At 40.5% G+C, this 15,308-nt stretch overlaps 1 protein-coding gene and 1 long non-coding RNA gene across 4 annotated transcripts in view; one reads left to right on the top strand and one right to left on the bottom strand.

Annotated features, from left to right (window-relative positions):
- The window catches only part of LOC138981697 (GATOR2 complex protein WDR24-like), a 32,095-nt gene extending 22,374 nt beyond the window's left edge, over positions 1–9,721 (bottom strand). For 2 of the 3 annotated variants that reach the window (XM_070354715.1, XM_070354716.1), the window contains exons 1-6: positions 9,591–9,720; positions 6,015–6,146; positions 5,595–5,699; positions 5,080–5,202; positions 4,540–4,724; positions 698–829 (exon numbers count right to left, since the gene is read on the bottom strand). In XM_070354715.1, the coding sequence (XP_070210816.1) occupies positions 698–829; positions 4,540–4,724; positions 5,080–5,202; positions 5,595–5,699; positions 6,015–6,060 (591 nt within the window). In that variant the 5' untranslated portion in view covers positions 6,061–6,146; positions 9,591–9,720. Of the gene's footprint in view, positions 1–697; positions 830–4,539; positions 4,725–5,079; positions 5,203–5,594; positions 5,700–6,014; positions 6,147–9,590 lie in introns of all 3 variants that reach the window. The other variant, XM_070354717.1, reaches the window with a different exon arrangement.
- A 519-nt stretch (positions 9,722–10,240) lies between these two features.
- Positions 10,241–15,079, top strand: LOC138981696 (uncharacterized). Its single transcript, XR_011460694.1, has 2 exons — positions 10,241–10,752; positions 13,576–15,079. It is a non-coding gene; the product is annotated as an uncharacterized lncRNA (long non-coding RNA).
- Positions 15,080–15,308: the final 229 nt, after the last annotated feature.

Here is a 15,308-nt window from a genome sequence, read left to right as displayed (position 1 = left end):
TATATGTTTTTGGAATCAGGAACCGACAAGGAATAAGATGAAAGTGTTTTTAAATTGATTTCGAAAAAAAAATTTTGATAATAATTTTTATATATTTAATTTTCAGAGCTTGTTGTTAATCCAAATATAACATATTTATATGTTTTTGGAATCAGCAAATGATGGAGAATAAGATGAACGTAAATTTGGATCGTTTTATAAAAAAAATATTTTTTTTACAATTTTCAGATTTTTAATGACCAAAGTCATTAATTAATTTTTAAGCCACCAAGCTGAAATGCAATACCGAAGTCCGGGCTTCGTCGAAGATTACTTGACCAAAATTTCAACCAATTTGGTTGAAAAATGAGGGCGTGACAGTGCCGCCTCAACTTTCACGAAAAGCCGGATATGACGTCATCAAAGACATTTATCAAAAAAATGAAAAAAACGTCTGAGGATATCATACCCAGGAACTCTCATGTCAAATTTCATAAAGATCGGTCCAGTAGTTTAGTCTGAATCGCTCTACACACACACACAGACAGACACACAGACACACATACACCACGACCCTCGTCTCGATTCCCCCCTCTACGTTAAAACATTTAGTCAAAACTTGACTAAATGTAAAAAGGGGTAACAAAATTATGGGAAACAAAGGAAGACAAGATATACCAACAATGACAGAGAGAAGAAGAGACTGCTCACTCATTACCTGAACAATGCCATTCTCATAGGCAGCTGCAAAACTGAAGTAACCTAGGTTGGCAGGACAGAACTGAATGTCTCGCACACTCTCTGAACTGCGTCCCATGAATGTCAGGGTCACTTGTTTTCTCCGCAAATCCTATCCAAAAAGAAGTGAATATGTGCTCATGAATTCTGCTGTTTCAACATACACTATGTTCACAAAAACATCATAAACTGTGCATCAGTGTTCATGTACAAAGAAGCATTTCTCATTTATTTTGAAAGACATGCATATAATAATAATAATGCAAACTTTTATAGCGCTATTCTAGAAAAATGTCTACTCTTAGCGCTTTACAATACATACATCGACCAAGCATACTATACACGCACAGGCAAAGAAACCGACCAAACATAACCAACAAACTATACATGCACAGGCAAAGAAAACGACCAAACATACAATACACGCACAGGCAAAGATAACGACCAAACATAAACAAACATACTATGACCAATCATAACCAACATACTATACGCGCGCAGGCAAAGAGAACAATCAGCACATGTAATAATTACTGACAACTAATGATGCAGGCATACAATGACAATCCAATACACAGCCTAGGCACAAGAACCACATAAGGCTACTGTATAAAAACGTGTCAACAATACTATTTACACACACACAAACAGTGCTGACACAAAGCGCAGAAAATATATATACACGTTATTTTAGGCACTAGGTAGGGGGTGAGGTGGGGCGGGATGGGGTGGGTGGGGAGATGCTGGAGGGAAAATCACTTGCGCTGAAAGAGGTGTGTTTTGAGATTTGTCTTGAATGTAGTGAGAGAATCTGTGTGTCTGAGAGGCAGAGGTAATCTATTCCAGGTCACAGGGGCTTGATAGGCGAAGGACCTCTCGCCACATGTCTTTGTTTGCACTGTGGGGAGTCGGAAGAGTCGAGTGTCGGCGGCGGAGCGAAGCTGACGAGAGGGGGTGTAGAGATTGAGGAGTTCTGAGAAGTATTCTGGGGCAGAACCAGAAACGACGGCAAAAGAAAGAGAGGAGAGTTTGTATTCGATCCTTTTAGTGATAGGCAGCCAGTGTAGAGAGTGAAGAAGGGGTGTGGCGTGTTCATACTTGGAAGATTTGAAGACCAGGCGGGCAGCGTTATTTTGGATCCTTTGAAGTCTATCTAAAAGGTACTTAGGGAGACCGGCCAGAAGAGAATTGCAATAATCTATCTTTGAGAGGACTAAAGAACACACTAACGTTTTGGTTGCATCAGTGGTGAGGTAGTGACGGACTGAACTAATCTTGCGCAGCTCTAGATAGGCGGACTTGCAGATGTTAGAGATGTGTTTTTGGAAAGAGAGAGTTGGATCGAGAGTGACGCCAAGGCTGCGGACAGACGGAGAGAAAGAGATAGGTAGTTCGTTGACAGTGAGAGAGGCAGGAAGAGAAGGGTGATTGAGAAATTTCTTGGGACAGGCCAGCATAACTTCGGTTTTGTCACTATTTAACTGGAGTTTGTTTAAAGACATCCAATCACTGAGGTCCGCAATGCAATCCTGTGTCCGAGATACCAGAACGTCAACTTCAGCAAGAGGGGCAGACTGATGAAGCTGTGTATCATCAGCGAAACTCTCGTGCGACAACGCACATATACTGCACACACATACATTATAAGATGTTTGATGGGTTGTTGACAGACCAGCTTTTTTGTTGGTCCAAGGGGACCATATCGTCTTTTGTTTCATCTTTATCGACCAAGGCCGAAGGCCGCGGTTGATAAATATGAGACAAAAGGCGATATGCTCCCCGAGGACCAACAACAAAATGCTGGTCTGACAACAAGCCACCAAACATCGTTTTTGTCATCATTTTGGTTGTGCAACAAAATGCACAATAACCCACAGGGAGACGAATTTTTAGAATCCAACTCCGGGCCACAAAGCATCGTCACAGTAGCACGAGATAACACGTCAAACTTGTATGTGACGTCAAACGTAGCTTGTTGACGCTTTTCTTCCAGTCTGAAAATGTACAGAGCTGCGATCATACCTGTGAGTTCAGTAAGTGTTGAGCATATTTCTTTTCGAGTTATTGCATGGGGAACATGAGATTTTTTTCCCAGGTATTTGTGAATGAAAACTCGTGAAAATGATGACAAAAGACATATATCTGCACAGATCAAAGTCCTGAACATTTTTCAGCTTCTAAATGTCAAGCTATGGTTATAGATATAAATCATAATAATGCCAAGGAGCCATCAATCAGCAGATCACGTTCAAACAAAGGGCACTCTCTACAGATTTACACATCAAGTATATGTAGAGTGGAGTCCAGCTATAACGAACCTGGGTATAACGAAATCCCGCTTTTAACGAACTGCCATTGATTTCCCGGCAGACAGCCTTCTATTTCTTACTTGTTACTTTCCGGCTACAACGAACCTTTTGAACTCATTTGCATAACGAACCCCTCTTATAACAAACACGTTTTCATCGCCCCAGAGCCGTTTTGTCTCTAAAAGTCACAAGGCTACAACGAACTGATGTCAATAATTGTCTCCAAAGACAAAAATACACAAAAATACACAAACACAAGTAAAAGTATACCGGTAACAAACGGTCGAAGAATGAAAATAAGCCGCACATCAAAGGAAGAATACAGAGTGGAAATATGTGTGCTCTGTGTGTGCGGCGAGATCAAAGGCAGGTCCATTGTGATGCCTTGTTTAGAGACACTGACCTTCTTCCCAGGGGTCAATGACCCAGTTTTAGCTATGAGAGGTGGTTCCCCTGTCATATCTGAGAGAGGAAACACTTCCTGCACCGGGGTCAGTGACCGAGTTTAACCTATGGGGCGGTCTCTTTGATGTCTTGAGAGGAAACATGGCCAGGGTAGTACCTAGTAGCTGAAACATGCATTATCACGAGTTGATTGACTGGTACTCAGGCGGTCTCTTTGATTTTTTTCGTATTTTGATACACTCGAAGAAAAAAGTGGCGCCTTATGACCCGGAAAATACGGTACATGCTTTTACACGACTTTTTAAATTTTACTTCTAAAATTACAGTAAAGTGAACATTTGAACTATGCCTCTCTATGGATTATATTATGAAGCTGTTGAAAACATGCAGAGATTGTACTCACCAAGGAAAGATCGATGGGACGATCATTTGATTGAAGGTGAGTGGGAAAACTTGTCTTGAGGCCATTTAGGGTTGAAAACTCTACAGCGAATTACTGATATAACGAACTAAAATGTATCTTCCTTGAGATTCGTTGTACCCGGACTCCACTGTATATAGAGAATACTACATGGCTTGCTGTGTCGTACCAGATTTACACGAGTTGTTTTTTAAAATATTGAACTGCGAGCGAAACCAAGCTGTTCACTATTTGAAAAAGCAACGAGTGTAAATCTGGTATGACACAGCAAGCCATGTAGTATTCTGTTTATCCTACATACTGTACTTACGTGTATTTTACCAAAAATGTCCTGCAGTCGAGGCAGCTAAATTGAAGATGCTTGTTTTGGAGCCTCGATCTCTTCTAAAGCCTCGTGCAATCTATTACGTCAAAGCAAAGAAACGTCACTCTGAAAGTGTGGTGTGACGTGTTAGTTCTAAGAAATCATCCAGGGTAATTAGCGAGCGCAATTTTTATTTTATTTTTATAATGACGTTTGTCTCGGTGACTTTGGCATCATACGCAGTGGAAAAACAGGTCCCTGCCAGACTTGCTTGACATGACCTCATTTACATGATATACACATGTGTCATTTGAACGATTATTATCTCACGAGTGTCTCTCTCACATATATATGTAGGATAAATATAATTACGCAACACCTACATGCAGTTTCATAGTGCCGTCTTGAGAACCACTGAGTAGCTGGTAAGCTTCACTGTTGTGAAACACCACTCTGTTGACAGAACGCTTGTGTTCCATAAACACAAACTCTTGTTTTGACTTGACTTGCTTGCTAAGATTCCAGATGACCACTGCACCATTTGTGGCAGCTGAAGCCAGCATGTTTTCTGCAAGAAACACAGTGGTTGGTGTGAAGCAGTACACAGATAAGTCTGTAATAACAAGAGAAACACTGAAGTATGGTGTCCAAAAGGAGAAACAAAATTGTCCCCTTTTACAGAGGTAGATACCTCAGTACCTCAGATTGATTCTTCCAATAGTGAACAACATATGTTTAGTAGTTCTTCATGTACTCCTCAATTTCGGGAGAGGGGGAAGTACATTTTTGTTTTTCTTAATTTTCTTGGTGTGTTGCAAACATATAAACAATCATATTGTTCATAAAAACTAACCCACATACACACACACAAAAACAAATTATAGAGAATTCGGAATTAAACAAAATCTGGATCACAGCCTTACCGTCATTGTGATTCCAAGCAACATCTGCAGCTGAGTAATTCAGGTTTATGTTCTTGGGCTTGCCGACTCTTAGATTTGAAGTCTCAACAAACATATCATCTTCAACTTCGATGATCTTGAACACTGAAAAAGACCAATGCTAATAAAACAACATAAAAACTACTCCTGACACTGACACACAGAAGTAAATTATACACTTCTATACTTATAAACAAATTAGCTTCTGTCTGTCTGTGCTTGCTATAGGATCCGAAACGGCTGCACCTGTTGTGATGAAAATCACTGAATTCGTCCGTTGTCACATGTGTTGAGTCCTCAGGTATTTTTAGAAAGTAAAAATTAAAATGAACTGTTACAAATAGCAATAAAGAGTAGTTATGATATCTGATGAGCCAACCCAGAACCCTGACGTCCGTCTCTGCGTCAAATATCTGTTCCGCAATCGTCCATTGTTCTATTCTCTCTATTTCAAATCAGTCTTGTAAAATGTTATACAGAAACACTATGACATTTACCCTGGCGGCCAGCTACCACGACTTTGCTCATGTCCTTGTTCATGTCCATGGCGTTCACTGGTCCATCACAGTTGATGCTCATGGGTAGGTTGTGCGTTGGGGACACTGCATTCAAAACAGCAAACAATATGTTTAGCGATTCCTGTTATAACATATGTCCCAGTGGCATTTATAATCAAAAGTCTTCTTCTTCTTCTTCTGCATTCGTGGGCTGAAACTCCCACATATACTCCTGTTTTTTGCACAAGTGGATTCGTACGTGTATGACTGTTTTTACCCTGCCATTTAGGCAGCCGTACGCCGCTTTAAAAAAAAAACACCAAGATGCCAACCCTAATTTGTGAGGCACATTTGATTAGATGTACGTTTTGTTCTCAACGCTAAAGAAAAAAGTATCATGAGGCTAAGAGTACAGCATACCTTTGTCCTGCACCACCTTGGTCATGTTATGCATAGCAGCCTGCATCTTGCTGACACTGGTATTGTTGGTAATGGTGCAGCTCTTGGGTGATGAAGATTCCGGTATGAGAGAATGCTGGATGTACCCCTTTGCTAGAATTAGAATAATTTGACAGCGAGTATACAGTACTTCAACTTTCAAGTGAGCACTGAGAACACACACACACCCTTGCTCACCATTAACCTTTGCCGGATGCCGCTTTTGACTACACACGCCCGACGATGCGGGTTTGTCTGAACCCATACATTTGAAAGAGGGTTTTTACCGTTTATTTCTCTAACGACGATGCGGGTTTGTCTGAACCCATACATTTGAAAGAGGGTTTTTACCGTTTATTTCTCTAACGACGGGGTGGGTTCAGGGAAACCCACAGCGCTACTTCAGTGGGTGCATCGAGTTTCTCCCTTCACCGACTTCTTGCAGGGGAGGGAGAGGGGGAGGGAGAGGAGGAGGGAGAGACTGAGAGAGAATGAGAGAGACTGAGAGACTAAGAAAGAGAGAGAGAGAGAGAGAGAGACTAAGAAAGAGAGAGAGAGAGAGACTAAGAAAGAGAGAGAGAGAGACTAAGAAAGAGAGAGAGAAAGAGAGAGACTAAGAAAGAGAGAGAGAGAGAGAGACTAAGAAAGAGAGAGAGAGAGAGAGAGAGACTAAGAAAGAGAGACTAAGAAATAGAGAGAGAGAGAGAGACTAAGAAAGAGAGAGAGAGAGACTAAGAAAGAGAGAGAGAGAGAGACTAAGAAAGAGAGAGAAAGACTAAGAAAGAGAGAGAGAGAGAGACTAAGAAAGAGAGAGAGAGAGAGACTAAGAAAGAGAGAGAGGGAGACTAAGAAAGAGAGAGAGAGACTAAGAAAGAGAGAGAGAGAGAGACTAAGAAAGAGAGAGAGAGACTAAGAGAGAGAGAGAGAGAGACAAAGAAAGAGAGAGAGAGAGACTAAGAAAGAGAGAGAAAGAGAGAGACTAAGAAAGAAAGAGAGAGAGAGAGACTAAGAAAGAGAGAGAGAGAGACTAAGAAAGAGAGAGGGAGACTAAGAAAGAGAGAGAAAGAGACTAAGAAAGAGAGAGAGAGACTAAGAAAGAGAGAGAGAGACTAAGAAAGAGAGAGAGAGACTAAGAAAGAGAGAGAGAGAGAGACTAAGAAAGAGAGAGAGAGAGACAAAGAAAGAGAGAGAGAGAGACTAAGAAAAAAAGAGAGAGAGAGAGAGACTAAGAAAGAGAGAGAGAGACTAAGAAAGAGAGAGAGAGACTAAGAAAGAGAGAGAGAGACTAAGAAAGAGAGAGAGAGAGACTAAGAAAGAGAGAGAGAGAGAGACTAAGAAAGAGAGAGAGAGAGACTAAAAAAGAGAGAGAGAGAGAGACTAAGAAAGAGAGAGAGAGAGAGAGACTAAGAAAGAGAGAGAGAGAGAGACTAAGAAAGAGAGAGAGAGAGAGACTAAGAAAGAGAGAGAGAGACTAAGAAAGAGAGAGAGAGAGACTAAGAAAGAGAGAGAGAGAGACTAAGAAAGAGAGAGAGAGAGACTAAGAAAGAGAGAGAGAGAGAGACTAAGAAAGAGAGAGAGAGAGAGACTAAGAAAGAGAGAGAGAGAGAGACTAAGAAAGAGAGAGAGAGACTATGAAAGAGAGAGAGAGAGAGAGACTAAGAAAGAGAGAGAGAGAGACTAAGAAAGAGAGAGAGAGAGACTAAGAAAGAGAGAGAGAGAGACTAAAAAGAGAGAGAGAGACTAAGAAAGAGAGAGAGAGAGACTAAGAAAGAGAGAGAGAGAGAGACTAAGAAAGAGAGAGAGAGACAAAGAAAGAGAGAGAGAGAGACTAAGAAAAAAAGAGAGAGAGAGAGACTAAGAAAGAGAGAGAGAGAGAGACTAAGAAAGAGAGAGAGAGACTAAGAAAGAGAGAGAGACTAAGAAAGAGAGAGAGAGACTAAGAAAGAGAGAGAGAGAGACTAAGAAAGAGAGAGAGAGAGAGACTAAGAAAGAGAGAGAGAGACTAAGAAAGAGAGAGAGAGAGACTAAGAAAGAGAGAGAGAGACTAAGAAAGAGAGAGAGAGAGACTAAGAAAGAGAGAGAGAGAGAGACTAAGAAAGAGAGAGAGAGAGAGAGACTAAGAAAGAGAGAGAGAGAGAGACTAAGAAAGAGAGAGAGAGAGAGAGAGAGAGAGACTAAAAAAGAGAGAGAGAGACTAAGAAAGAGAGAGAGAGAGACTAAAAAAGAGAGAGAGAGACTAAGAAAGAGAGAGACTAAGAAAGAGAGAGAGAGAGACTAAGAAAGAGAGAGAGAGACTAAGAAAGAGAGAGAGAGAGACTAAGAAAGAGAGAGAGAGAGAGTGACTAAGAAAGAGAGAGAGAGAGAGACTAAGAAAGAGAGAGAGAGACTAAGAAAGAGAGAGAGAGAGACTAAGAAAGAGAGAGAGAGACTAAGAAAGAGAGAGAGAGAGAGACTAAGAAAGAGAGAGAGAGAGAGACTAAGAAAGAGAGAGAGACTAAGAAAGAGAGAGAGACTAAGAAAGAGAGAGAGAGAGAGACTAAGAAAGAGAGAGAGAGACTAAGAAAGAGAGAGAGAGACTAAGAAGAGAGAGAGAGACTAAGAAAGAGAGAGAGAAAGACAGACTAAGAAAGAGAGAGAGCGAGACTAAGAAAGAGAGAGAGAGAGAGACTAAGAAAGAGAGACAGAGAGAGAGACTAAGAGAGAGAGACTAAGAGAGAGAGACAGAGAGAGAGACTAAGAGAGAGAGAGACAGAGAGAGAGACAGACAGAGAGAGAGAGAGAGACAGACAGTCAGATAGACAGACAGTCAGATAGACGGATAGACGGATAGACAGATAGACAGACAGAGCAACTGACAACAGACATACAGACAGAGAGATACGGACAGACAGACAGAGAGACAGACAGTCTCTTGGAGACAAACAGGCAGACAGACACTGTTCCGCCGCTTTGGTAATTATGGGTGTAGCAGAACCCGCGCCGTCGGCAGAGGGATAGTTACAATCACTACTACTCTTTAAAAGTATGGGTTTGTGTGAACCCGCGCCATCGGTAGTGTTTATGTAAATTATCATAATCAATTAATTTTAATGTTTTGTCATGTACACACTAAAAATTTGCAGACAGAGAGCAAATTAGGTGTGTGAGAGATACTTAAAATTTCAAAACGATACCTTTAATGGTTCCAGAGTTACAATGATTTTAGTGTGTCTCTGGGTACAGGTGAACCCAGGAAGCACGGCAAAGGTTAATCGTCATTCCATTTCCACACACAATATATATATTTTTTTATTTTTTTAAACGTGACGATAGCTGCACAAATGATTGGTGCTGCTGCACATTTATGCATTCACTCGTTTGGGATGCGCATTCGACAGTTCCTTTACGTGTTGGACGTTTAGGAGATCAAGAGACTTTGTCTCACATTTAGAACAGAAAAACTGAGATGATCTTGGAGTTGGAGTAGTTCTCGTTGTTATAGAAGCAAATAAAATAATGCAGATTTAAACACCAGTGGTGTAAAAGAACGCTAAGACAAAGGAAGGAAAATGAACATACCTCAGTAATTCTTATCGTACGTTGTTACATGATGACAGAGGGTCTCAACCCCAGAAACATAGAAGGATTTTCCCAGTCGAAGTCAGTGTGCTGTGTACTACGTCACAGATTTGTGTTATTTACGATTTGAGATTAAAGCTACCAGGTGAACATGTTCCACAAGTCTCTGGTATTAAAAGTCACGATGTATGCATCTACATAAAGAATAGTTTGCACTAATAATCTTGTCAGAAAAATTCACTCAATTACGTAGCTTTCTTTTACTGACAAAAATTCAAAGAACCCCTGGGTCATTCTAATTTGGGTTAACTTCAAACCAAGGAGGATTTGACTAATTACTGCGCGACACCGCCGCGCGACCTCAAACTAAAGCATTATTTTACATCTTCGTCGTATTTTCTCACGTTGTATCATGTTTTTCAGCCCTAATAGTAATAGAAATGAAAAATAAGAGAGCTGTGATGTATTTTCGAAGAGCTAGCGAGCGAAAGTGAAAGCACCGGATTTATGTCACATCCGACTTGTTCAAGGTGTGACAGAAACTTGACTTGTTCAAGTTGTTTTTTGATTTTGGTACAACGTGAGAAAATACGGTGAAGAAACTAGAACAAAAATATTACATATTAAATATTACAGTGTACTCTGCTTTAGTTTGAGGTCGCAGGGAGTCGCGCAGTAATTAGTCAGACCGGCTAAGAATGAGCTTTAGCGCAGCACTTCCGGTATTATGGAAAATTTCAAATGAAACATTTACCTCTGGAGTTTAAGTAAGTTGTTGTCGTTACAGTTGTTTAGTTACATTGTAGGTATGGATCAGCGCAAATCTCAGAGTTGTTCATCCAACAGCTCGCCTGGACCCCGCTGGGGTTCACCTGCGTTGCGTCCAATGGCCACTTTTCCTCCTATGAACAGGATGACGGCTCCTCAAAATGCCACACCACCACACAGACCTCCATTGTCCAGCAGCATGTCAGTCGGCGGTCGGGTTGGAAGAGGGTTTATTCCTGGAATGGGATCTGGATCGCCACAGTTTGAAAGAACAACTCATCCAAATTCTTTCCGTACTCCTCAGCCACAGCTTCGACATCATTCTCCAAATTCACCACGTCCACCTTGGACAGACAACAGGGGCTACAACCAAAGAAGACCAAGGTTTTCAGGGGTGAGTCGATGTGGTTTTACTTCTTGTCTTCATTGTTAAATATATATACATAGGTAATCTTGAACTTTAGCGTGTTAAATTCATAGCTCATAATTCAGAGGCATTTAAGTCTCCAAATTTGTAGAACCTGCATTTGTAATCATAACAAGTCATTTTAGATCCCTTTGAAGTTACGGAATGAACTCTGATGAACTGTACGAATGCATTTCATTTACATGTGTCAAAGAAGGAATTATCCGTGTGAGCGAACAAGGGAGACAACTCTTTTGTGTTAATGATGTCCCATGGTTGACAACGTACGCCATTTTCGTCGATTGAACAACCAAATTAATTAATTATGCTTAAGTTTGGAGTTCAATCCGTCAATTAATTTCATGACAAATGTTCTTTGGCTTGCGTACATGTACTTGTATCAAAAATAAGTCAAGAATGTCACTGGATTCTGAGCTATGTTTTTAATCAATGAGTCTTATATCGCGCATATTCCGTGGGTACAGTTCTAGGCGCTCTGCAGTGATGCCGTGTGAGATGAAATTTTATACGGCCAGTAGATTGCAGCCATTTCGGCGCATATTTACCTTTCACGGCCTATTATTCCAAGTCACACGGGTATAGGTAGACAATTATTAACTGTGCCTAAGCAATTTTGCCATGAAAGACCCTTTTGTCAATCGTGGGATCTTTAACGTGCACACCCAATGTAGTGTACACGGGGGGAGGTTCGGACACCGAAGAGAGTCTGCACACAAAGTTGACTCTGTGAAATAAATGTCCGCCGAACCTGGGATCGAACTCACGCTGACAGCGGCCAACTGAATACAAATCCAGCGCGCTACCAACTGAGCTATATCCCCGCCCAACACGCTAAAGTTCAAGATTACCTATACATAAGACTCGCAGAATGTTACTCTACAATGTAATCTGAGGTTATGAGATAATCAAGTAAAAAAGGCTAACTCCAAGAATAGACTATCCAGGTTTCCCAATTGCTTCGTTTCCGGCCGATTTATGTGGAGCACGTGATGCGCACCAAAAATATTGGCGGTTTAGAAGTGTCGTCTGCGCAATGATCGTGGCGGCTTTCTTGACCGCCAAGGACGACCACGCACGTTGTAAGAAGTCATTTGGGAGACCTCAATATAGTCTTGTCGACTGTGGTTCGCTCTATACAAGCTCTCATTATTACTATTATTATTATTATTATCATAGGGGGGACTTGGCAAAGGGATCGTCATTTTTACCCAAATAAAATGGAGCAAGTACCAATCAGCATAATATATGGGTCATTCTCAGAAATGGTGGTCCAGTGAGAGTGAGTAGGGGTGACACATTTGAAATCATGAAAAAGTAAATTAAAATTATTTCTACCACGACTTTTTTCATCTGAATCTATTCCTGAGACATTAAAGCATTGTTGTATGTCAATAAAAAAGGTTTCTATACGTTGGTGTTGTTTTTGTGTGCTTTTCAATTGCGAAGTTTGGCCGTTTCCGGATCGCCGAAGCGTTACACGACTTTTGTGATCAACAATATGTCTCATAGCTAAATGCAAACATGCAAACACCAACAAATTACTGCAATCGACAGTCAGGAGTTCAGTCTTGGACGTAGCAACACATCTTTGCAAAAACTCACGCTGAATTTGAAGTTACGGGCTTCGAACAAAAAATTATGAATGTCGTAACGCATCGTATCCAGACTCGACGCGCGAACATCGGACAGCAATGTGCTCCATGACTTTGCCACATCACGGCTATTTTTAGCTCTTTGGCGCACAGGAAGTTCGAACAAGAAAATAGTCCTTTGAATCACAGCCAAATATTCACAGAAAACACCAGAATCATATCATTTGCTGAAACTCATGGCGTCGTTTCCTGACCTACGTTACGACTGAAGATGGTTCTTACTTAATTGTCGAGCCTGCAAAGCTTTGTCACACACTTACACACCGCGGATGGCGACAATGTAGTGTCGGATGGATATCGAGTGCAAACAGTCTCTCAAAGCGCGAAGTTTAGCGGAACAAAGCAGCCAAGAAGTTTTCGTATCCTCTGATCGTCGATGTTCGACATTCATCAAGTACTTAAAATGGGTAATCTGAACGCAACAGGAACTTTCAACAAATACAGCAAACTCTGACGAATTGTGTTTTGTGTAGTTATTTTGGGTCAGGCGGGTTTTGCCGGCAGGAAAGGCCAAACAGTGCAGATTCATGTCTGTCGCACAGGAACCGAAAGTGGTTCAAGCATTTCGTTTCTGTGTTGCGACATTCACCTTAGTTTTGTTCCAAATGTCATTTTTTTACCAATATTAGTTGAAGTCCTTACCTTTCATAACTAGAATGTGTTGGGTAGAACACAAAAATACTGCAGAACTGATAAAAAATGCACAAAGGATTGAAGGCTTAGGTGGTTTAAAGTTGGAATTTGGTTTCCATGTTACAACATTCATCACGTAAATACAACACTTTAAAACGTCTCTTATTCAGCAACCAATTACTCTTTTTGTCTAATTTTTGCATTATTATGAATAGCAAACAATAGACTTCATAGTAAAAACAATTATTTTGTATTTCTTGACACTTTATTTTTTACTTTGTATGTAACACTTTGGACCACCATTTCTGAGAATGACCCATATATATACCCCTCTGCCCAAGGGCTTCTTTTAGATGGGACAGAGACTTCAGGAGCAACATCATGGTTGCAGCCCCTTCTGGACTATTCGTCTTACATCAATTGTAAGTCAGGGAGACAAGCTTGATTGCTGTCCAGCATGACATTGACAGTTTAAACTACAGATTTTGTTTTGCTTTTCTTTCAGAATCACAGTCCTCATGGCGGCCCTAACGTTAATCCAGGTGGTAGCGATGACATCATGCAGTATTATCATCCATCCATGCTAGACGACCCTTGGCGCGACGTCCCACCTAAGCCTGTTAATCATTGGCTGAGATCCTGACTTGCTCACGCTGATTCATTTGCTAGATTCATTGGAACATGCAGTCATCTACTCTGCAGAAATTAAATAACATTGACTGAACATAAATTGTGTATACATACACCTGGGTGCTTAAATCTTTCTTTATTTGGTGTTTTACGTCGTTTTCAACCATTCAAGGTTATATCGCGACGGGGTGCTTAAATGATGCAACTTATATGTCTTGATGTGATGTGAAACCGTTTGCATGGTTATCAATCAGACAACCGAGTGACAATGTCTGGTAAAGAATAAAAGTTAAAACCAAACCTTTTTGTTTGTGACTGTGAATGCTAGCACTGGGAGTATACAGAGCCACAAAGTCATTCTTCAAAGTCACTAGTTCAGTGTCTTAATCTTACGCCAGGCCACTCTCATGCCATTTACATGCAACCATTTTTGTCTCCAATACATGTATTATTGTCAATTGCGGGCAAAGGAGTCAAAGTAGCCTGCATTTCACTGAAGCCGCAAACTTACGTTATTGTTGTTCCATGCAGGGCCAGTTAACACAATGCTTGATGTAATTAAGGCACTGTATGCAGGGCCTGGCTTTTGTGAAAGAATGGGTGACCAAGTTGCCCAACCCCAATTATTGTATTTTTGTTTTACTTTTAGTGTTTACCAGTTTTATTCTCCAATTTCATGCTCACCATTGGAAAGATATCGTTGAAAAAAAACTGGAGTTTGTGATGATGTTAAAAACAACAACAACACTAGAAGTTTACAGTGAACTATAATTGAATAATTATACTATGACTTCGAGTTGAACAAGTCTTGGTATTTTTTCTCTCTGTGTTGAATGCTCAGTCAACTTTGGTCCAATGACTTGAGTTTAACATGTCTTAGTATTTTGTCTCTCTCTATTGAAACTTGATTGCTCAGTAAAATTTGATACAAATTACTTGTAGTTGTACAAAATCTTAAATTAGAAATGCTGTTTGTCCGCTTTCCAAGTCAACTCTAGAGTTAAAACTGTTCTAGAGGTGAAAGGCTGCACTTTGAAAATATGGTTTAACTTTAAGGGTAGCATGTGGTACAAGTGTGAGTTCTTTTTTCAACAATTATTCTTGAAAACGATGCTCCCAGAGAAATGGTGTGGGTGTGACTGTGTGTGTGTTTTGCAAGTATAATTTTTAGCAAATGATTATTTGTACATACATGCACATGTGCCCCCTTTTTCATGGTTGTCCATATCTGCATGCGTGTGTGCCTCTGTCAAAAAAGACAAGTTTGAATGAGCGCGTCTGCTTTCACTTTATTTTTAATAACATCCGATGCTTGCAATACTTTTGTTATACAATTTTATTTCATGCATTTTGCAAGGATGAAACTGTCCGACAAACAATGTGTGTGTTTGTCTATGTGTGTGCGTGTGTACGTCAGCATGAGCACAAGGTTATTCACATAAGCCCGTTCTCAAATGAGAAAGAACAAAATAACAGTTTACATGCTGTACCCATCCAAATCAACATGACAAAACCAAAACCAACACTCAGAAAAGCAAACAAAATAACAAAGGTGTACAATCTTTCATCACTGTAAAAACCCTCTACAATAAAGTTGTAGAGCACTTC

Source organism: Littorina saxatilis, linkage group LG12 (genome assembly GCF_037325665.1).
Source record: "Littorina saxatilis isolate snail1 linkage group LG12, US_GU_Lsax_2.0, whole genome shotgun sequence".
Taxonomy (NCBI): domain Eukaryota; kingdom Metazoa; phylum Mollusca; class Gastropoda; order Littorinimorpha; family Littorinidae; genus Littorina; species Littorina saxatilis.
This window is presented reverse-complemented; position numbering and strand designations above follow the sequence as displayed.